Genomic DNA, 23,622 nt, shown 5'->3' with positions numbered 1-23,622 from the left:
GAAAAGAGGAAAAGATATCCTAATTGCCTGTTCCATGTGTATACATCAGTATGTTTAACCCACTGTTCAGCCTATAGATTTTATTTTATTTATTTATTTATTTATTTATTTTAATTTTTTTTCGGTACGCGGGCCTCTCACTGTTATGGCCTCTCCCGTTGCGGAGCACAGGCTCCGGACGCGCAGGCTCAGCGGCCACGGCTCACGGGCCCAGCCGCTCTGCGGCACGTGGGATCCTCCCGGACCGGGGCACGAACCCGTGTCCCCTGCATCGGCAGGCGGACTCTCAACCACTGCGCCACCAGGGAAGCCCCAGCCTATAGATTTTAATAAATAATACTGTGCCTCCTTACCTTGGTAAGGAGAACTTGGAAGTATTTTGGAGTTTTAAGGAACCTTAGAAAATATTTGGCTCAACCCCCTTATCTTCTAGTAAGAAAAATGAAATTCTAAGTGAGTAAGTGACTTACCAAAGGCCACATCGCTTCTTAACAGGATTTCTGGAATTAGACCCAAGATTTCTGACATCTGGTGGGCTGTCTCCCCAAGAAAGCAGGGGGACAGGGAGGCTAAAGCCATTTCTTTACTGGTTTAGGTTATTATTCTTTACATCCCTGACTGGCTACAGTCCAGCTCAACTTTCAAATATTTACTTGACAGATAATGAAAAGATCTTATCAGACTATGGGACGACCTTTGTTACAGCATGGAAGAACACTCACAACTACAGGGTCTGGAACAGCAACAAGCATCCAGCACTTGCAGAAATAAATCCGAAGTAAGCACATCCTCTGAAGGTTGATAGAGGTGGTTCACTTACTAAGTGTGCCCCAACATAAAGAAAATCATATCTTAACTCTGATGATATTGTGAATACCTTCAAGAATCTCCCTGAGTAGATTTTTATAAAAAGGCTCCCAAGTACAGAGAAGCAGCTGAAAACTGCTTCCCTGTTCACACTTCTTACCCACAAAGCACAAGGCATTTTGGAAGCACTAACATTTCTCCCAGCTTCCAGCGTGATTTGGAGACGAAGTCCTGGCCTGTGAGGATGCTCCTACCTTATGGTTCTTCCCTCCCTTTTCCCTGGATCTGTGCCTCAGCAGAATGGTCAAGCAAGACAGAAGCCTTGAGGGAAATAGCACTGGTTAAAACTGAGAGGTTATTTTAAAATATAAAGTGTGAAGAACTAAAGTTAATATTTGAACTCCTAGATTTGCAGTCGAATCTGATGCAGTTTCCACATCAGATTCTAAGATCCAACAAAATTTAATACTTGTCACAGTGTCGACTGCTGGGCAAAGACTTTATCCCACGTAAAAGACATTTAAACATGCTGGGGAGTGGGGCCATTAAGAAATAATACTATGTGAATGGCAGAGTAGCATCTAAGGAGATCAATTAATATAATGTGTACATCTTGGGAACTTCTTTTCTAAATTAAAAAATATAATTTTTTATTTACAATACAAGTATACGCTGAATGTTTGTTTTCATTTGTATTTTAAACTTCTCGGTGAGAAGCTGACAAAAATCAACTTAGTACTGATTACCATATTATTTGGGAACTATGGTAAACTTAGCTCAACTGGGATGTCACTTAAATGGTGCTACAAACACAAAAACCAGGAATTATGTCATAGTAACTTGCAGAAGCATCTGTAAGGAAGCAGGGTTTGGGAGAACATGTCTGCCAATACTTTGTACCTATCAAGGACAATGACTAGGTTCAGGACGAATTTTGGGGAATTTAATCCTCGTACTGGGCTGTAACAGAAACCTATTTTGCCATTTGGGTGTGGTAAAACGCAGAAGCATTTTAATGGTATTAAATGAAAGGACTAAGAGTTCAGAGTTTTCTCCCTCAATAACCACAAGGTCTGTGTTCTAAAGAGTAATGAGGAGAAACAGATGTGAGTTTGTTTGCCTGGTAGTGCTGGGGGAGTGACCGTTCATAGTTTGGTCTCCTCCCTGGTACTCTGACCTTTAGCCTGGTCAGATCTTTACTCAGCCCCTGCATCTGCTGTAGTGCCTTTAACTTGAAGCAGCTCGACAGATTGTGTTGCAGGTCCATATGAGGATTAGCTGGAATGTGTTTTAAAGGAATGTAAAAGCAATACTTTTAAAAATATGTAAATAAATTGCAGTTACTTAGATTGAGGAGAGAGCTGAAGAAAAGGACCAGAAAAAAAAAAGGTAGGGAATTATGCAGATATGACTATCAGTAGCTTTTCAATATTTTCACCAAATTCAAAACAAGAAATGATAGTCTTCAGCTGTCACCAGGGGTTATAATTTAGAAATATTCAAAACTAAATGTAAGGTTTGAGATCTATGAAACCCTTTCTTCAACTCCTAAAGGTTGGAGAAGGTAGTCCTCTGACTTCCCTTAAAAACAGCAGACATGTTTCATCCTTTAAGCACAGCATTTGCAGGAATAGAGAATGATGAACTAATCTCTCAATTCTTTCCAACTAGTGATTCAGAAATCCAGAAAAACGGGTTGTTAACGTATGCTTAATATGGCCAATATATCAATTTGTTGTCATTTGAAAAGCCATAAATAGCATTTTGATATTTCAATAAGTGGCTACAAATTTCACTAGGGTCACTTTCTTTGTTAGACATTGACAGAGAGACCCCTGTGTATGAGATAAGAATTTGAATGTTTATTGATGCCTTGTTTTATAGTGTAAAGTTGATCGGGTTGCCTGATTTTAAAATGTCGGTGCTTGGGCCCCATCCCAGACCAGGTAAATCAGAACATTCGGGCAACACTAACACAAACCATCCCCACCCAAGAAAAAAAGCACACCTATTTTACAAGCAAAGACATAAGCTCAGAGGGACTTACATAACTGTAGGTGGAGAGCTGTGATCAAAGCCCTGTTTCCTATATTGCATTTGGAGCACTGCCACCCAGCTGAGTCACCCCTGCGAGGTTTCCTGATTCTTCCATGTGATAACTGTGTTGCAGCTTTATTGGTGAAATACTCATAGTCTAAACTCAAACTTTGTTTTACAGCCATCCTTTCCAAGGCCAGTATTCAGTGTCAGACATGAAGTTAAGATTCTCACAGTGAGTATTTAGGGAAAATACTAGGAACAGTCTTATGTCTGAATTTATGCCATGTGTTTCATTGCTAATTGGGAATTGTTTTTCTCCACTTCACAGACTTGTGCTTCAAATAGTAACCAAATATGTGCATAACATTCTCTAGCTCAGCAGTGTGTATGTTTCAAAGTGAAAACACTGCTGTTTCATGGAGAATGGTGTGAACTAATAGCCGGATTTGCCATTTTTATTCTGGTGAAGTTACTTTAGCATATTGTGACTGTAGTGTGAGAGCTAAGCATACATCCTTATGCCCTTACCACTTTTTGGCTCATCTACATATATTCTTTTAGTGTTTTCTGAAAATTCACATGCTTAAAATGTTAGTAAATTAATTGATGCATAACAAATAATGAATTATTTAGCTTCTTTTCTCAGTACTGATTTGGGGGATGGTTTATGGAGTGGTGAAAGTATACCTGAGAGATTTTTTTTAAATTGTACTTAACATTTCTCTCCTTTACTCAGTTCTGTTCAAAACAGTGAACGTGGCAAAAAACTTGGAAACGTCATGGTCACAACGAGTCGGAATGTTGTGCAAACAGGAAAAGCTGTTGGTAAGGATGTCTTAGGCAAGAACAGATTGGAATCATAACACATCTCTTCTCTATCCTCAATATGTCATTGATAAAAACATAAAGTTGTAGAGATCTGTGTATCACATAATAATGCAAGATGGTCAAATACCATCAGAGGTTTTTGTTTTAAATTTTGGCCTTATTCATTAAAACAATTCTTGTGGCACTAGATAATGTCAAACCAAGTTTAGCAAATTTTGTCCTATCTGTTCTGTTACCAGGATTCAAGCTTCTCTGGACTTTTCCCTCCATTCCCTGAGCTGCCCACAGTTGTTTTTTGTTTTTTTTTTAAATTTATTTATTTTTGGCTGCACGCGGGCTTTCTCTAGTTGCGGCCAGCAGGGGCTACTCTTCGTTGCGGTGCGCGGGCTTCTCATTGCGGTGCCCTCTTGTTGCGGAGCACGGGCTCTAGGTGCACGGGCTTCAGTAGTTGTGGCTCACGGGCCTAGTTGCTCCACGGCATGTGGGATCTTCCCCAGACCAGGGCTGGAACCCATGTCCCCTGCATTAGCAGGTGGTGTCCCAACCACTGTGCCACCAGGGAAGTCCCAGCCCACAGTTCTTTATAAATAACAGAGAGCCATAATAATAAAGTAGGCATTAGGAGCTGCCGTCTTTTAAGGTAGTATCACACAATAAAGAACAGTGAAACCAACAGTTGTGGGTTTTTGTTTTTGTTTTTTCGTTTTTGTTTGTTTGTTTGTTTGTTTTTGCGGTACACGGGCCTCTCACTGTTGTGGCCTCTCCCGTTGCGGAGCACAGGCTCCGGACGCGCAGGCTCAGCGGCCATGGCTCACGGGCCCAGCTGTTCCTCGGCATGTGGGATCTTCCCAGACCGGGGCACGAACCCGTGTCCCCTGCATCGGCAGGCAGACTCTCAACCACTGCGCCACCAGGGAAGCCCCCAACAGTTGTTTTTATGAAAAAATCAACATTAGTGAAACCTTTTAGACTAATAAAGAGAAAAAGAAGATACAAATTACCAGTATTGGGCATGAAAGAGGGGACACCACTATAGATCTTACAGAAATTAAAAGGATAATAAGAATATTGTGAATAATTTTATGCCAATTTTTCAACAACTTAGGTAAAATCTACAATTTCCTTGAAAGACTCAAATCGCCATAACCAATGCAGTAAAGAAATAGAAAATCTGAATAGCCCTATATCTATTAAATAAGTTGAATTAAAATTTAAAAGCTTGCCACACGGTCTTAAATATAATCTAAGCACAGATGGCTTCACTTATGAATTTTATCAAACATTTAAGGAATAATGCTACTGTTACACAAACTCTTTCAGAAAGCAGTGGTTGAGGTAATAACTCCCCAGCTCATTTACTGATCCCAGTATTACCCTGATACCAAAGCCAGACAAATGGTAGCATGCTGTTGTATACACCCTTCTGTACCTTTTTCCACTTAAAATATTTTGAAGATTATTCCATATCCTTTCTAAAGAAACTTCTTGTTCCCTCTTTTCTATATTTTTAACTTTTTAAAATATTATTTCAAACTTAAATTGTGCAACAGTGTACAAGGAACTCCCAGTTATCTCAGATTCACTGATTATTTACATTTGGCTACATTTGCGTTGTCATATCCGTATTGAAAATAGGACCCGTCTCCTTTCTTGGCTCCTGAGAGAGCTTGGCTAACCCTTACTGAACACAACTCAAAAGCCCCAGAACTAAGTGATCTCTGTGCAGGCGTCCTCGTAGCTCTAACGTCCTGTATATCCAGAGATAGACAGGGTGAGAGAACTACTCCACACACTCGTCTTAGAAGAGAAACACAAGGCACGTAGCCCCATCACTATGGAAAAGTAGGAAAATTCTGTCTACTTCATCATAGTTATATGATGTCAGTTGTTAATTTTTAGTGATGCTGCTGATATTTAAATTCTAAGGCCTATTCTCTTCTTCCACACTCCCTTCTTCAAGAATAGTGAGTGTGTATGATTCAGCTTAAATAATTTCACTTTAACGCAAGATAACGCTTTTAAAAACAAAAGAGACCTCAGGCAGATAGAGCTCTGCGTGTCTTCATTTGATGCAGCATCATTTTAGATGACAAAAACAGATTTCCCTTAGCAGCCTAACAACTCTTGCCTGCAGGTGGTTTTTAGTTATCAACTTGGATTTAGGGTACAGAGAGTTCATAGGACTTTTTCAGCTCTCCAAGTCATTCTGCTGCACAGCCAGTGCTGAGAACCACTGGCCTGGCACAGTGGGTATTAAGGAAATAGTTTGCTCAAGATTTTCAAAATACTTAGGAGAGCAGGGTCTTACACCCTGGCATTATCCAGGTTCCTCTTAGACGTTCCCATGGTAAGGGGTTATTTTGAAACTAGAAGTGTAAATGTCATTTTACTAACTATTAACATATTGGTTGCAGTTAATTAACATTTATTAACATTGGTTTTTCAGTGTCTCTTAACAAAAGTGAAGACATTTTTCCATTTGTTTTTCCCCTTCTTTCCATTCAGGCCAGTCAGTTGGAGGAGCTTTTTCCAGTGCAAAGACAGCCATGTCTTCATGGCTTTCTACTTTCACCAGTTCGACTCCACAGAGTCTCACTGAGCTGCCTGACGGGAAATCCTGAGCAGAGCAAGCCACCCAGAAGCTGCTGTTGCTTTCTTAGGTTTAAGCGTCCCCTGTCTGCCTGCTGCTCCCAGACTGTCCTCCTCATCGACCACAGGTCCACAGCAGGGACCTATAGGTCAGACTGTTTACATGGACGGTTGCCCTCTGTGTAAATGAATGTCACGAGATGCTGAAAAGACGAAACCAGAACCGTAGCAGGGACGGCTTCCCAGGTTGGGGTTTAAATTGACTACTTTTATTTCAGTCTGAGCCTGATTAAAACACAGTGAACATTCTAATGAATTTTGAGTTCTGATATTATACATTTGTTTACTTTAGAAAAGTTTTTCCTTGGTGTAAATTTTGTTCTGTTGTTGCTGTTTGAATATCCAGATAGATATTTATATGTGCTAAGATTAAGTTATATTACTATTTTAATTTCTCTAAAGTGGGCCCTAAAATGTGCTTACATTCAGCAGTAAGGGGCCATATAATCCAGCCCTTCATTATTATCTTGCTGAGTTATATGAGGATTTTTTGTTTGTTGGTTTTCTACCCACAAAACACATTATCACTTCACTTCCTCCTAGAAACCGTGGAAGTCAGAGGTGGTAGTTCTGAGGATGGAGTTTTGTTTTGTGCTTTTATTTTATTTTTTTTTTATTATTGGAGTATAATTGCTTTACAATGGTGTGTTAGTTTCTGCTTTACAACAAAGTGAATCAGTTATACATATGTTCCCATATCTCTTCCCTCTTGCGTCTCCCTCCCTCCCACCCTCCCTATCCCACCCCTCTTGTGCTTTTAATTTATTCTTTCCCAATCCTAAGCACTTGATTTGAGGTGTCAAGGTGCTTTCCTTTTCCTAATTGTTCAAGTAGATGTGCAAAGAAACAGCATGGTGACGGTTATAGCGGTGTTCAAGCAGTTTAACTGAGTGTGTATTTAGGGCAAGACTTTTTAACGATCTAGGTGTTAGTTCTGTTGATTGTAGTAATGTTGCAATCTTTACATGCATTTTTTAACCCAGAGTTTGTGCCTTCTATTTCTTCTTTTGAACAGTTTTCCATTGGGTGTTTGCAGACTTAACAGGTTTTTTTCTTAGTCTTAATCTTCATAAAGCTTTTCAGGGCCCTTGGCCTTCCTACTTCCCTGATAGAAAATCCTCATGTAATCAATCTCTACCCCCTTCCAAAAGTATTTATGAAAGAAAAGCAAGACGATCTGTAAATATTAAATAGAAATCTCATCTTGGCTCACATTTAGAAAAGCAAGAGAAGAAAACTACGGCCATGACATCAGTCGTGTTTCATGAAGGACACCTGGGTTCATTTTAGACACAGGTGTGCTCCTCACTACTGAAGACTTTTACACAACTAGACCTCATGTGGCTGCCAGGCTCAGCTCTCATTTGCTTTTCAAGGGGACTTTGGCTGGGTGTTCTCAGGGAGTACTTACAAGCAACAGACTGCTTTTTCGGTATCAAAGGATACTTGGAAAATACATCATGAGTATAATCTACATTTGATATAGAGTATTGAGAAAATTGGGGACCTAATTAGGGAGGACGCTTGATTATATTTGATTTATCCTTTAAGAAATGTTTGTGTAAGAAGCACTACTGGGGCATGTGAAATGAAACAGGGACATAATCTAAATATCCCTAAATTTTCCAATTTGTGTTTTAACACAAGTCCTGCACACCTAAAAGCGTACTTCCCTTTGAGTATAATAACTCAAGGTAAAGGGCTTATTGTGAGAACTCTATTAATTCCACTTCTGCTAGGAAAGTTTGCTTTCTCAGGAAATACTATTTGAAGAGAAGAAAGTAGTACCAAACAAAACTTTAAAAGGTACTTGAAAGTTGCACTGAGACTAACATCTTATTGTTTCGTGAGGCCGAGTTGTTGGGTAGAGTGTGATAGTGTATCGGTGTGCATTTGCTACTCTCGACTGCCAGGCTGTTCACGGTGCTAAGAGTGCTATGAGGGGTCAGCCAGCACGCTGCTGGTTCCTCCTTTCGTTTGTATGGCTTGTATGATTGGGGTGAATTCTCATCTCTCACTATTCAAAGAAGTCCAGTCCACTTGGGAATCCCACTGAAATAAAACAAGTTACATAAAATTTAACTTTGCTTTAGTATCACTCCCTATTTTATATACACCTTAATGGAACTTTCTATTCATGTTTCTGGTTAAGAGTTCAACTCTTATTTACAGTGGTCATTTAACTGGCTTTCAACATAAAGTGAGTATTTCAGAAGATAGGACTTTTGTCATAGAAACGGTCAAAAGACCATAACTCTATTTCCTTCAGGTTCTAGAAGGTATGGGCGTCTTCAGGGAGTGCAGGCTATTTCATTGTTGCTGGGGGGCCCTGGGGCAGCCAGCACAGTTGCAGGCAGGAAGCCTGGCCCCTGGTCCCGGGAGCCTACGTGCTTCAAGTTTGGGCTCCGGGCTCCAGCCCAGCATCCAGCCTGGAAGCAGTAGCCTCCTCCAGCCACTGGCTCTGTGGGCAATAGGAGACAACACTGGTGTGGTTGTCTTCAGACAAATCACTGGAAAAGGTGTGTGCTTTGCTTGGCCACAGTGTTTTTGTCTGAGAACTGAGTGCGTTTACGTAGGCCCGAGGGAGCCAGGGTCAGCCAGGCCTTTTCAGAGTGTGCCAGGCAACGCAGTCTGCATCCATAGCTTGGTGGAGACCTCGCTGCTGTCCAGGTGACTTAAAAGGAGTGTTTGGAAAAAGTCCCTGGTGTGCTTTAATTCCTACTAGGCACTGTAATGACGATGACATAGGTAAAGGAAAGAGGGTTAAAGCTGGCCCAAGTGTCCTGAGTTAAGTGAATAGGAAAAGTTGCCTGTCACAGTATGGCTTAGGGTTATTTTGCATCTGCATTTGGCTCACATAACCAGTATGAATAGTCTATCCCCAAATCCGTTAGTGATTTACTAGCCCTCAGACCCTAAAATAACAATTCTCTTCTACTTTTTGCTTCAAGAAACACAGCAGCTATATCTTTGGGCAGCAAACCAGAGCATATGACGTGATTTCCTCAACCTTATCTTGCTTTCCAAGTCCCATATTAAGCATTGTCTTTTTTTGTTGTTGTTTTTAGAATAATTTACTTAGAAAGGCAAGGAGAAAACAAATTAGGAAGGGAGAGGTGAGAAGTTGCAAAGCCGAGAGACAAGGTCCTTTAAAATCTGAATGAAAATACTTTGAGAGCAGTATTTTTTTTTTCTTTTGGTATAAATTTATTTATTTTTGGTTGTGTTGGGTCTTCGTAGCTGCGCGCAGGCTTTCTCTAGTTGCGGCGAGCGGGGGCTACTCTTCATTGCGGTGCACGGGCTTCTCATTGTGATGGCTTCTCTTGTTGCGGAGCACGGGCTTCAGTAGTTGTGGCATGTGGGCTCAGTAGTTGTGGCTCGCAGGCTCTAGAGCTCAGGCTCAGTAGTTGTGGCGCACGGGCTTAGTTGCTCTGCGGCATGTGGGATCTTCCCGGACCAGGGCTCAAACCCATGTCCCCTGCATTGGCAGGCAGATTCTTAAGCACTGTGCCACCAAGGAAGCCCGAGAGCAGTATTTAATATGCTAAAGGTTGTACGAATTCTTTTATGAAGAACTTAAATTTTTCATCTGCTAGTTACAAGTTTTAAAATGAGGCTTTAACTTTATCTCCCTGGCAGGCAGTTTTTGTTTTGTGGAAGTTAAGAACCAGTGGTCCTTTCCCTGAGGCCTGGTGATGAGTTTAGGAGCACCCAGCCCTGTGAGGGGCCAGTGGACTTACCCTGAACCCCTTGAACTTTTATCTGCTTCAGCAGTTTGGGAAAGTAGCCTGTTAGGCTGGTAGCCTAACAGTAAGTGTTGCCTGTTATTTTATCAGGGAGTTGGTTGGGACTCTTGAGATGGCATTGACATTTGCATGCTCTGATTGTTTGACAAGAGGTGGCACAGCATTCATGGCCTTTCCACCCAGTTCTGTGGTAGCCTCTAAACACGACAGAGAACGCAGCCCTAGTTCTAGAAGATGATTGTCATGCCGTGTAGCTCAGTGTGCCACTACGAGTTTTTTCATTCCAAGTCTTTGGACTTCATAACATTGGAATTGTTTTTTCCATCATTTCCAACATTCCATAAATATTTGTCAAGGACAAAGAAAAGGAATGTGGATCTTTATTCTTCTCATATAAATAACTTTGTACACATGACTTCCTGCTTTCATATGAAGGAGAAGAAACTAGCTCCCTTGTATGGCAGCTCCAAAACTAAAAGATTGTTGCACGTATAAGGGGGTTGAATATATTTTGTAAAACGCTAATGCATTTGTATCTCTGTGCTGTTCTAAAGATTACCTTTTTACTTATATTAATTAAAGATATAGAAACTATATATTTAAATCATGTTAAATGGGACACAACTTAGGGATTTTCCTCAATCTTATTTTTCATCAGCTTCTCATACTCATATAGTATGCTGCTCAAATTTTTTTGTGTGCAATATGAATATTTGAACATTTCAGTCAGGTATTGAGCCAGAAAAGGTAATTGAAGTTTTTAGAAAACTTATGTGCTTAGAAAATATATTGTTTTCTTGAAATATTAATAATTTATAGCTGGAAATATAGGATCAAGACTTGTTTCAGGCCACTTGATCACTGGTTCCTAAATTTAGGAAGCGTATGATTAACAAGTTGGTGAAAGCATTTAGTAGGTACAGGAATAGTTTAAATACTTGAGATTAAAGGTTTTCCACAAACCCCGTTCTAAGAAAGTTTAGCTTAGAAATCTTAGAAAGTTTTCTTAGGAAGTTTAGAGCTGTGGTACATGTTTTGATCAGAAAGGTAGTTTCTCTTTGCTCTAGTAGTTTTATAATTTGTACTAGTCTTTTGTTTCTGTTGTCATTTGTTTTTAAAAAAAATGTTAAAATTATAAATCACGTCCAATCATACTGAATTGTAAAACTTCTACTGTATCTTTATTTTAAGGAAAAATGAGAATAAAATTATCCTGTTTCTCCTGCATACAGTGGACTTGGCCTGTTTTTCTAGAAGTACCCTTCATGTTGTCAGTGTGGTTTCTGGCCTGCTTCACAGTTGGACAGAAGGGCCAGCTTCGTTTATTAGGAAACCAGCGGAACTAAAGGACTCATTGCTCGTTTTTTTTTTTACTCTCTTATTTTGAAAATACTTGTGGTGCTTCAGTTTGTGAGGTGGTGACCCTCACAGCAAGAATGTTTAGTGCCTGAGGCTGCACAAAGTACAACCAAACGGAGTTTGGTCATGCAGTAACATCTTGTCACATGCTCACGGACAGAAATCCCCAGGGGACTAGGATATTGTCCCAAGCAACCCATTTTTCCATCCGTACTGGTGAGCTTCAAAATAACCTTGACATTTCCACTGAGGACTCCTAGTACATTTTCACATATGTATTTCCATGTACCATGGTTTCCTTAGAGCTGTTTTGCAAAACAGCTTCACAGAAGAAGGAGACAAATTTCTTTGCTCCCAGGAATGTGCGCTGCCTTGAGTACAGGGTTCAATTTAAGGTACTAGTGTTCTTACAACGTGGACTGTTGCTGCCTGGAGCTGACAAGGTGACTCGGGCCGTAGAGCTCGACACCGCCAACGTCTCCCTTTTCCGAGGACCTGTTCCAGCTGCGCTTCAGGCTCTGCCGTGGTGAGGGGATGGTCCCCCATTGTCTCCCAGGTCAGAGCTGCCTGCTCTTCATTCGGATAGGATGGGAGTTGCAATGATCAAACCTGGCAACATCTGGAAGGAGCATGATTATAGAGCCAGTCTCTTCCAAGGAAGCACACTTTGTGAAGGGCTCATCTCCTCCTGTGGTCATCACAGGCTTGGGGAACCGCTCTGCAGCAGGACTGATCTGTCCAAGTTCACAATCGACAGATCCCCAGCTGACCTTCCAGTTCCGTGACTGACAGCCAACTCCAGTCGAGGCGGCTAAGGTCTAGTCATCCAGCACAGGTAACACGCTTTGTATGGCTGTGGAGTCAGAGGCCAGGGAGTGTCTGGGGCAGGAAAGCCAGGTGATTGTACTCTTTGCTCTTGATCCCATGTATTACCTGTTTTGGAACCACTGACATCCCAGCATAACACAAAACCTAAGATTCAAATGTTTCTAAATCTCTGTGTTTTATCCTTCACCAGACCTGGCTTGCCACCTGGGGCACATTGATGTGGAGGGTGGGAAAATATGATGAAAGCCACCTGATAAAATATTGATCATTGTTGAAGCCAAGAGAGTACACAGGGGTTCGCTAGACTATTCTGGTGTCATGTATGTTTGAGAATTTCCATAATGAAGAGTTAAAAACTCCTTGCTCGCCATTAAACTACTCTGCTGCTGCTGAAGAGGCTCCACCCTCTGTGTCCTCCCTGCCCGCCCTCCGGCCCCCCACCCTGGCAATACTCAAGTAGCTGCAGGGAATTTTGAAGCCTTCAGGCGGGCTCTCGGCATCAAATCTGTGTGTCTGCTTAGTCCTCTTCTGACCTTATGTGGTTCCAGTCACTTGTCCTTGTAAAGCAGAATCTCTCTTGAGTTAGCTTTAGAATGGAAGGGCTGGGAAAGAACAGAAAATAAGTTTTTGAAAAAGTTTGTTCAGTCACTAAGTTCCTACTGTTTTTCCTCAGTAACTCGTCTTCGTTCCATCTCTTTTTAACTTCACTTCCATCATTCCTGGTCTATTATGCCTGAGCCTTTGTCGGTTTCTCTACTTTCAGTCCACCCTACCCCTCACACCCAGAATCATCTCCCTAAGACATTAGGGTATTTTTAATGGTCCCTTTGCTGCATGGTAATCCTCCAAGTCTACTTACTGTCTACAGAATTAAATCCAGATTCCTGAATCACGCACTCAGGGTCCACCATGCAGTAACATCCCAAACTTCTCCCCCTGACACCGTGGCCTCCACAAGCCCCCTGGCTAAGTGATACCTTTGCTGTGGTCACACTTTCCCACCCCTCCAGTTGTTGGAGAAGCGTTATTAAGAACCCCTGATAGACACTTAACTGAAGGTCAGCTCCAGCCCCTCTTGCCCCTCAAAGTCTCCCCTGGGACTTCTCTGAGTTCTTTCTAAAATACTTGGACTCAGCTTTGATTGAGCACCATGCAAATAGGTGCTTCCGTCTTGGAGATTTTCAACCAGTAAAACTTTAAGAAAGGGACGGGCAACTTAAGTGCGAAATACACATACGGAAAAGCTTAACCATTCACACAACTAGCACCCAGGCAAGAAATAGGATATTGCCCACACCTAAAGTGCCCCACCCCTTGTGTCTCTCCCAGATCATAATTCTTCCTTCTCCAGATGTTCTTGGTTTTCTGATTTTTGAGATAATCATTTTCTTATAATTCGACCTCCTCCTTCCTGTGTATGTTTCCCAAACAGCATTGGTATTTTTTGTTTGTTTTTGAACTTGTATAAACGGTATCACACCATCCGTATTGTCTTTTTCTGCTTAATTTTGGTTTTAGGAGATCATTCTCTTTCACTGCTTTATAAGCTCTTCCACTGTACGACTACACCACAGTTTATCCAGTCTGCTATGGGTGGGCATTGGCTGTTTCTGGTTTGAAGCTAATACGAAGAGCAGTGCTGCTCTGACCCTTCTAGTATGCATCTCCCAGTGCACCTGTGCATGTTTTCTCGAGGGTATAAATGTGGGAATGAAACTGCAGTGTCATGGGAATATGTATCTCTTCAAACTTTTTAGTTAATGCCAACCTGTTTTTCAAAGGGATGATAACCATTTTACCCTCCCACCAGCAGGGAATGAGAACAGCATTGTTCCACATGGTCTCCAATGCTTTGGTATCACCAGGAATTTAAATTTCTGCTGATTTGATGGATGTAAGATGGTATCTCATTGTGGGTTTTAATTTGCATTTCCTTGTGTACAAATAAAATTGAGTACTTTTTAATTTACTTATCGACTATTTAGATTTCCACTTTTGTGAAATGCCTATTCGTCTTTTACCCATTTTTCTGTTAGGTTATCTGTTTCTTATTTGCTTGAGTTTTAATTTTATGAATGTGTGTATGTGTGTATACATCAGTCTATTGATAGATAGATATAGATAGATAGATAGATTTCTGGATACTATTTCTTTGTCAATTATGTGTGTTGCAAATACTCATTCTATGACTTACCTTCATTCTTTATGGTCTGATGCATAGAGTTCTTAATGTAGTCAAATTTATCTTTCCTCTTATGATTAGAGGAAATCATATCTTTTTGTGTTTTATTTAAGAAACTTTACCTCGAGGTCATAAGGATATTCTCTATAATCTTCTAGGAGTTTTTCAGTTTTGCCTTTCACATTTAGGGCTTTCTTCACCTGAAATTTCTTTCCCAGTCCCCCTCCCCTACCCAATATGGCTAGAAAGTTTTGGCACTTCTTATTTGGCCAAGTAAGGACTCTATTTATTTATTGGTTTTTAAAAACCTTTTATTGAAATATAGTTGATTTACAATGTTGTGTTAGTTCCAGGTGTACAGCAAAGTGATTCAGTTTTATATATATATATATACACGCACTGTTTTTTAGATTATTTTCCATTACAGGTTATTACAAGATATTGAGTAGAGTTCCCTGTGCTATACAGTAAGTTCTTGTTGGTTATCTATTTTATATATAGTAGTGTGTATATTTTAATCCTAAACTCCTCATTTATCCCTCCCCTGTCCCCTTTCCCCTTTGGTAACCGCACGTTTGTTTTCTATGTCTGTGAGTCTATTTCTGTTTTGTAAATAAGTTCATTGTATCAGTTTTTTACATTCCATATATAAACCATATCATATGATATTTGTCTTTCTCTCATCACTGTTACTTTTTACAAAGACATTTTAATAGCAAAATATGGGAAGAGCATAGGGTCAGAGTAAAGGAGAATCCATTAAATCAAATTAGTACCTCTTTGTGTTGTATGAGTTTAATTTGTGCCTATTTTTCTCATTTTGTTACAGGTCCTGTGCAAAACTTTGCCTCAGCGTGAGTTTTTGAAGACAGAGGAAGGAACCCAATTTTTTTTACTTTGAAGGACTGCTGTTCTCCAAGTCTAGCAATCACATAAATGACCGGTGGGTCCAGAACTGTCCTGTGCAGCCACAAGCCCTAAGGACTTTTAACACTGAAGCAGAGACTCACACTGGCCTCCAGAGATCCAAGATGTGCACATCTTTGGCTACGCGCCCTGGGAAGTCACTTTCAAAACTAACCCAAGTCCCTCACACTGCATTTTAAACCCTATACCTTCTCCCCATCAAGTATTTGAGTGCCTGCTGTGTACACACACAGTACATGCCACCCTACATGCCCCCCACATAGCAGGAGGAGAATGGATGGTTACCATAGAGGGTAAAGAGGCTGGGTCAAAGGTCAGCCCGGTGTGTTTGAGCACAGCATGGTGGCCAGCTCCTTTTTGACAGGGGTGAGTAGATGTCTCTTCCCCTGAAGGCTAAGGTGATGGTTTTAGGAATGGGGTGGGTTTAGATACAAAGGGCTCCAGGGCCTAGGAGAACAACATAGGCAAAGACTGGGAAGTAGTGAATGTTCTTTGGTGTGGCTAGAACCTGAATGGCAAGGGAGGATGGGCAAGAGATGAGGCTGTAAGATAAGGCCAGGTTTGGAAAAAGAGATCCCTGTCAGCCTGGCAGAGGGGGGTGGACTTGATCTAAAAGGGCAGGGGAAAACCGTAAAGGGCTCTCCAAGGGCAAGTGGCAGGTTGGGTGCTGCATTTGAGAAAGTTCATTCTGGGTTGTATTTGCATAGCCATTAGCTCTAGTGATGTTTCTCTGAACTCTGGCAATCACCGCCTTTTCCTCAAGGGCCCAGTCTCTTAGCTTTGTACTGACTTTAACTCCATTTGCCCCAAACAATGGGCCCCAGAACAAAACTCCTATGGACCCAGCCCTCAGTCAAAAACCAGTCACCCTGAGAACTGTTTTTCTTTGATTTCCCCAGCGGATAGACTAGCGGAGGTGGGGTGGGGGCTTGTGAAGGAGGAGTGGCTCTAAAGTGATTGTGGGCGGTACCAGGAGAGCACAGAGGACACTTCAGCATCTGCTGAAGTTACTCTTTTTGGCAAAGGGGAGACCCAAGAGACCCGTGCCGCCGCCACCATGTTGATAAAGCTGGGTGAAACTCACTTTTTCTTCCTGAAGTTTACAAGCAGGAAGGGAATACTTCGTATGTTCAGAAAGTCCATCTGCAGTTAACATCCGGACTTTTCATTTATATTCGATCTAATCCATGGTATTTTTATTCTGATCAGTGTTAACCAGATGAGCCATGTGCACTGAGGAATGATTAGCCCAAAGTAGGACAGAAGAGAATCTGAAAAGTAGCCTTTCCACCTGCCCCCGGCTCTGCCCTAGAAAACAGTCAGTCAGCAGCACTTCCTAGAAACCACGGAGACAGAAGTTACGCTGCACCGTCTTCAGCCGCAGGAATCCTGAATTGGTTCTTTGTACAAGATCATCCGTTAAACGCCAAAGCCTCAGTGCCCTCGATGGATCATTCACTCCCACTAAATGCCTTAGAAATGGAAATTCCAGGTAAGGTTTTAACAGATGAAGATAAATGAGTATTTTGTGTGTGTCACCCATTTTATGGTCATTTAAAAGCGCAAGGACTGAAATTTTAAAATCTTTTTTAATGCATAAAAATTATTTATTTATTTTTGGCTGCGTTGGGTCTTGGTTGCTGCGCATGGGCTTTCTCTAGTTGCAGCGAGCGGGGGCTACTCTTCGTTGCGGTGCACAGACTTCTCATTGTGGTGACTTCTCTTGTTGCAGAGCACAGGCCCTAGGCACTTGGGCTTCGGTAGTAGTGGTGTGCAGGTTCAGTAGTTGTGGCTCGTGGATTCTAGAACGCAGGCTCAGTTGTTGTGGCCCACGGGCTTAGTTTCTCTGCAGCATGTGGGATCTTCCCGGACCAGGGCCCGAACCCGTGTCCCCTGCATTGGCCGGCAGATTCTTAACCGCTGTGCCACCAGGGAAGTCCCTGAAATTTTAAAATCTTATATTTTACAACTTTTAAAGTGTGTTTTTCTATTAGTGATAGATCCTGAATTTTGAGACTCAAGTTTAAAACATTTTTATTTTGTGTGGCATTAATTCCACTCCTCTGAGCATTTGGGCTTAATGAATCCTTAGAATTTTTCTTCTTGGGTCTCCTTGGAAATGAAGGATACTAGTCACTACTCCTGGTTGGAAAATGTTTTTTTGTTTCCTTTTAAGTTATCAGGTTAAATTCTGTGACTATTCTCCCTTGAAGAGCAGATTGTATTTCCAAGGTTTCTGATACAATTCTTAGGGAATGCAGAATGGGTTTCCTAAATGGACATTGTTGTTTATGGGAGCTGTGTCTCAGCTCATAAAAGCTTGCATGTCAGAAAGCCAGAGTATGTACCGAAGTATAGTAGAAGGTGCTAGAGAACTGAAATGCTCCGCACAACAGACAGAAGAATGTAACTTACAACTTGACAGCTGAAAACATAGCTCCTGTCTGCACAGCCCCAGCAGGAGTAAGTCAAGATTCAGTCACAAAACCACTTGCTGTGGGTGAGGTGCTTTGGGGGCTCCAGGAGACAAGAGGAGATCTGATTTAAAAAATTTGATAGTGAAAAATGTGATGAGTGTCTTGAGAGGTCCAGTAAAGTGCCATGGCAGTCCTTTCAGCTAGGACAATCAAAGAAGGCTTCCTGTAGGAGGTGGCATTCACACTGCTCCTTGAGTGAAGATGGTAAGATGTTGAGTAGAGACAGTAAAGGTAAGAGCAGATTTTCAGTCCACCCTAGGGGGGCCTGTGGCCTGTGATGCAGAAGAGCAGGTCAGTGAGTATAGGCCTAGGAAGGGTTATGGAGTGATGACAGAGGAGAAAGAAGGAAGAGAACAGTCTCTGGGGATGCTAAAGCCAGAGGAACCTGAGAAGTATAGAAACCACTGGAGATCACTTTTGGTGAGAATGCAAGGATTAAAGAAAAGAGTGAGGAGGGGGGAAATCCCTGCCAATATAGGAAGGAAAAGAAGTACCTGTAAGGGATCATCTGTATGTTGAGGACTTCTCTTGGATGAGTTGGCTGCCTTCCCAGGGTCAGGAGTATGAAATACTTTCCATCAAGTAAGCTGGAAAATTTTGGAAAGTGCAATTGCCTTTATATCAACTTCACAAAACAAAGCATTTCGAACAGAAACATCAAGTTGTTTTCTTTGGGGACCACAAGATACTTTATCCACTTACAAGCTGTGACATATCAAGGCCAAGCATAGTGTTGATTAAAATGAACTATTTCACTTGATCTATTTGGTTTCATAAGTATATACATAGTTAAAATCAAATTGTACACATAAGATACATTTTAAAAAATTTTAATCATAAAAAACCCCAACCATTTCAAACTGTAATTTGTTTCTGGAGTTAGGTAGGTAGGCATGGTCAATGGAAGGAATATGGTTTCCATTTTCCAGGCACATCTTTCAAGAAAACTGCAAACCCAAAAAGGCTGGTGTCTCTGACAAGTGAAAATTACCCCAAAAAAGTGCCTGCATTTTCATTTTGCTAGACTTTGGCAACAGTAATCAGCACCAGTCTTTGCTTTTGCTCAGGGCTTTGGAGCTTACAAGTTAGCATCTCATGAATTGGATGTAGACAGGCCTGGGTTTGAAATCCAGCACCCACACTTGCTTATTACTCACCATCTCTGAACCTTGGGTTTCCCATGGGTGTGGTGGGTTTAGATGATTAATGTGTTGTCGATGCGTTTCTTTGTGTTCATATTTGTTTATTGTCCATCTTCCCCCATAGAAAGTGAGGAGAGATTTCTTTCTGATTTATTTACTGCTGTGTCGTCAGGGATTAGAACAGTGCCTGGGACGTAGTAAGCCCTTTAGTAAACATTGGATGCATGGACAGTTCTGATTTGTGACTTTGGGAGAAGGGAGAAGGTATATGTAACTGGAAGGTGAAAGGTCACAATCCACAGACAGATGAAAGAAAAATGAAGAAAATGGTGTGAATTCCTAGGGTTCCAGGAGGGGGGACCAGAAATGAACAGCATAATTGGATATAAAAGGAAAGTGTGAATTTCTTAAGCACACGCATGGGCAGCAGAGTATCTGATGCGCAGTTAGCTTTGAATACACATTTGCTTTCAACAATTTTTTTTTTTTTTTTTTTTTTTGCTGTACGCGGGCCTCTCACTGTTGTGGCCTCTCCCGTTGCGGAGCACAGGCTCTGGACGCGCAGGCTCAGCGGCCATGGCTCACGGGCCCAGCTGCTCCACGGCACGTGGGATCTTCCCGGACCAGGGCACGAACCCGCGACCCCCTGCATCGGCAGGCGGACTCTCAACCACTGCACCACCAGGGAAGCCCTCAACAATTTTTAATTCTTCAGAAATTAACAACTGGAGAGATTCAAATGAATTTTTATCCAATGTGTAGGGTATAAAGGATAACAGTAAAATGAACACTCCACCACCCGATTTAAGATGGTGTTTCTCATCCTTCTAGGCTGGGAAAGAGATGGGAAGAGGAGAGAGGAAAGGCCCAAGGAAGCACGTGGGCCGCCTCCCTCAGGGCCTCCTCCCTTGGATTCCAATCGCTACCTCAGTTTCCCTTACTTGGAGAGGATTTCTGTACAGAGAACCCCAAAAGCTGAAGGCAGAATACAGTCCTAGACTGTTATGTGACCTTGGGCATGTTAAAAAAAAAAGACTTCTCTGGGCCTATGTTCTGAAAAAAAGAAAGGAGGTAGATTGGTGGTTTTTAAATCCTCTCTCAGGTGGGAAGTTGCTCCAACAAAATCCTCCCAGATGATGACTGACTGAAGAGGATGCCTTCCCCAACACTAGACTGTTTATTCCTTCCTTATTTAGGTCTCCATGACGCAGTGCTTCCTGTACTGTATCGAGTTCCTGCACACTCCAGTGGAGTTCTGTTTTGAGTGTGTTTGAATGTTAAGCTAAGGCTTATTTCATTGCTTTCAATGAGATGCACTTTTAAGGAGCGTCAAGAACGCAGGCATGAACATGTTTACGACCCTGTACCTTCATCAGGAGAGCGTCCAACTCAACGTAAACGGACTTAATCCCCCACAAGCCTGATTGGCATTCCATTCCTAAGAGTTAATATCAACGAAATAATCCAAAAGGCAAAAAAAAAAAAAAAAAAGCCATGTGCATGGAGTTCTTTGTCATAGCATTTTTCATTATAGTGAAAAATGAAAAACTGGGGAACAACCAACAGAGGAGGACTGAGTTATGATGCTTCAGTGTTTATACTAGTGAGTGTGCGATGCTCATTGTCACATTTGACAGCTATCAGAACAATCACTGTGGAGACTGGGGTAACGGGGAGAAGAGGAAAATGCAGAATCTACTGAAGTATACAGATGAAGCATGAGGCCAGCTTGCTTCCCCTGCATTTCTTCTTCCTCTTTTCTATGTCTTTTCTCAGTTTCTCCCACGTTGCTATGGGAACATGGAAAAATGAGTTGATATATGAGGTCAGTAACACAATGGTGATTTTCTGCTTCTGAACTGTGCCAGGGCACAGAATACAAGCACACTGCATGGGAATTAGAGCCTCTCAGGCCTTCAGTGACTTTTTTCCCACAACTGGGCCCTGAATGTATTTCTGTCACCATCCTTACTGTTCCGGTTTTGTAATGAACTATGAGGACTGGAGCAGGCACAGAGTAGGCACTTGATTACATTGTGACATGAACAAAACCTTCCTTTCCTTCCTCTGTGGTTGTGGCTTACTTAGAAGCACCGTGTAACTGATGCACTGAAACAGCCAGAGGAACTGAGAAAGCAAAAGAAGCAGTGCTTTCAACTCTTTCTGTCTTACAAAGTGCTTGGTAAAACTGTAAGAGGATATTTAGCACCACAAAAAGTAGGCCAAGGGTAATAAAAACTCTCCATACCCAAGAGAATTCAGATGACCAAATTAAGTCTGATCCAGAATAAACAGTTCTCATCTGGAAATCTAGCAGTTCCAGAAAGTACTGTCCGGGGGTAAAAGGCCCACGATGTCAAGCTGCATAATTATGTAACCCTCCAGGAAGGAGGGAAGAAGTGCCATCGTACAGGGGTGCACGGAGAAAATCAAATGTGAGCAAATAACAACAGTTCTCAGGCCTCAACGAGGAAGACTTTTTTGCTGAAGAGAAACCAGGCCCTTTCCCATGAACTTGACCAGCTTCAGTTTTCCCCATCCTCACCCATCATCCAAAGCCTAAAACAAGGTTGCTATTTCAAATCCCTCCAATAGAAATAACTTTCCAATAGTCATGTGAGTAGTGTTGCACATGAAGGAACTCACCTGAAATGAAGCGGAAGCTTAGCTATTATGAATAGGTCAAGAACATTCATGTTAGTATTTTATCGGGAAAAGCATTATCATTGTCCCCTTACAGGTCACTTAAACACATCAAGGGCTTCCCTGGTGGCGCAGTGGTTGAGAGTCCGCCTGCTGATGCAGGGGACACGGGTTCGTGCCCCGGTCCGGGAAGATCCCACACGCCACGGAGCGGCTGGGCCCGTGAGCCATGGCCGCTGAGCCTGCGCGTCCGGAGCCTGTGCTCCGCAACGGGAGAGGCCACAACAGTGAGAGGCCTGTGTACCGCAAAAAAAAAAAAAAAACACAAATGCCAGATGGTAAGAGGAATTTAAAGTTTCTCCCACAAATTATAAAAATCCAAGCTTGAAATTGAAAGCAGGGACTGGAGGAGATATAGGTACACCCAGGTTCATAGCAGCATTTTTCACAGTCATCACGGGGTGTGCACAACCCAAGGGTCCATCGCTGGATAAACAAAATGTGGTGGATACATATACGTACAATGGAATATTATTCAGCCTAAGCAAGGAAAGAAACCTGATACATGCTGCAATGTGGATGAACCATGAGAACATTACATTCAGTGAAATAAGTGAGTCACAAAAGGACAACTACTGTATTGATTCCCCTGGTGTGAGTTACCTAGAATAGTCAGACTCACAGAGAGTGAAATTAGAAGGGTGGTTGCCAGAGGCTGGGGGGAGGGAGGAATGGGGAGCTATTGTTTAATAGGTACAGAGTTTAAGTTTTTCAAGATAAAAAGTTTTGGAGGTGTATGGTGGTGATGCTGGCACAACAGTTTGAATGTACTTAATGCCACCGAACTGTATACTTAAAAATAGTTAACATGGTAAATTTTATGTGTGGGGTTTTTTTTTTTGCGGTGTTTTTTTTTTTTTTTTGCGGTACGCGGGCCTCTCGCTGTTGTGGCCTCTCCTGTTACGGAGCACAGACTCCGGACGCGCAGGCTCAGCGGCCATGGCTCACGGGCCCAGCCGCTCCGCGGCATGTGGGATCTTCCCGGACCGGGGCACGAACCCGTGTCCCCTGCATCGGCAGGCGGACTCTCAACCACGGCGCCACCAGGGAAGCCCTACCACAACTTTTAATGCAGGCTTGATTCCACCAGTCCTTTGTTTAATGATGGAAAAGTTCCTAATTTTATATCTTGTACTTTTACTGGGGGCTCTGTACAAGATATTTTGGGTAAATAGAGGACTCTGTTACATCCTGTTAAAAAAAAATTTCCTAACCCATAGGAGTCAACCTAATTAATTTTAAGGACGTTGTTCTTTCCGCAGCACCCAGGGTGAACCTATTCCAATACCTCATGCCTATAATGGTCCTGGTTATGCAGGTCTAATCCCTTAACAACATACGCCGAAGACAATACTTCTTTTAACCCCAAGTGGAAATTAATCTTTATATTTCACTTATTCATCCAATAGTAATAATTATTACTGACACATATTGAACAATTGGATATGCTAGAAAACGTGCTAACAACTTTGACGTGTAATATAAAGTTAATAATCCTATTAGTAGAAATCATTATCCCCAATTTTTGGAAGAAAAACTTGAACAAAGGTGAAACTCAAATTCACATCATCAATAACCCACCACGCTCAAAAAGACCATTGAACTCAGAGACACATAGGGGATCTTCAAGTTCAGTCGCTTCATTGTTGTTTACCTTCATTATGGAAATTTTCAAATACATACAAAAGTAGTCAGGAGAGTATAATAAACTTCCTTTTTTTAAAAAAAAATATATATATTTATTTGTGTGTGCCAGGTCTGTGGGACCTAGTTCCCTGACCAGGGATCAAATCCAGGCCCCCTGCATTGGGGGTAGTGCAGAGTCTTAACCACTGGACCACCAGGGAATTTCCTAAGCCTTGTATTATAATAAACCACTCAGCTTCAGTACTCATCAATTTATAGTCAATCTTTTTAAGATTCTTTTATGTGGA

At 41.9% G+C, this 23,622-nt stretch overlaps 1 protein-coding gene across 4 annotated transcripts in view; it reads left to right on the top strand.

Annotated features, from left to right (window-relative positions):
* Positions 1-23,622, top strand: part of AVL9 (AVL9 cell migration associated) — a 97,500-nt gene that overhangs the window by 53,488 nt on the left and 20,390 nt on the right. For 3 of the 4 annotated variants that reach the window (XM_067042369.1, XM_067042368.1, XM_067042367.1), the window contains 4 exons: positions 661-778; positions 3,026-3,079; positions 3,584-3,672; positions 6,181-6,578. In XM_067042369.1, coding sequence (XP_066898470.1) covers positions 661-778; positions 3,026-3,079; positions 3,584-3,672; positions 6,181-6,296 — 377 coding nt within the window. In that variant the 3' untranslated portion in view covers positions 6,297-6,578. Of the gene's footprint in view, positions 1-660; positions 779-3,025; positions 3,080-3,583; positions 3,673-6,180; positions 6,579-15,268; positions 15,733-16,575; positions 16,859-23,622 lie in introns of those variants that run through there. The other variant, XR_010842162.1, reaches the window with a different exon arrangement.

The sequence above is a fragment of the Kogia breviceps genome, chromosome 9, assembly GCF_026419965.1.
Source record: "Kogia breviceps isolate mKogBre1 chromosome 9, mKogBre1 haplotype 1, whole genome shotgun sequence".
NCBI classification, from domain to species: Eukaryota; Metazoa; Chordata; class Mammalia; order Artiodactyla; family Physeteridae; genus Kogia; species Kogia breviceps.
Note: the sequence above shows the minus strand (reverse complement) of the source record. Positions and strands in the feature narration are given on the sequence as shown.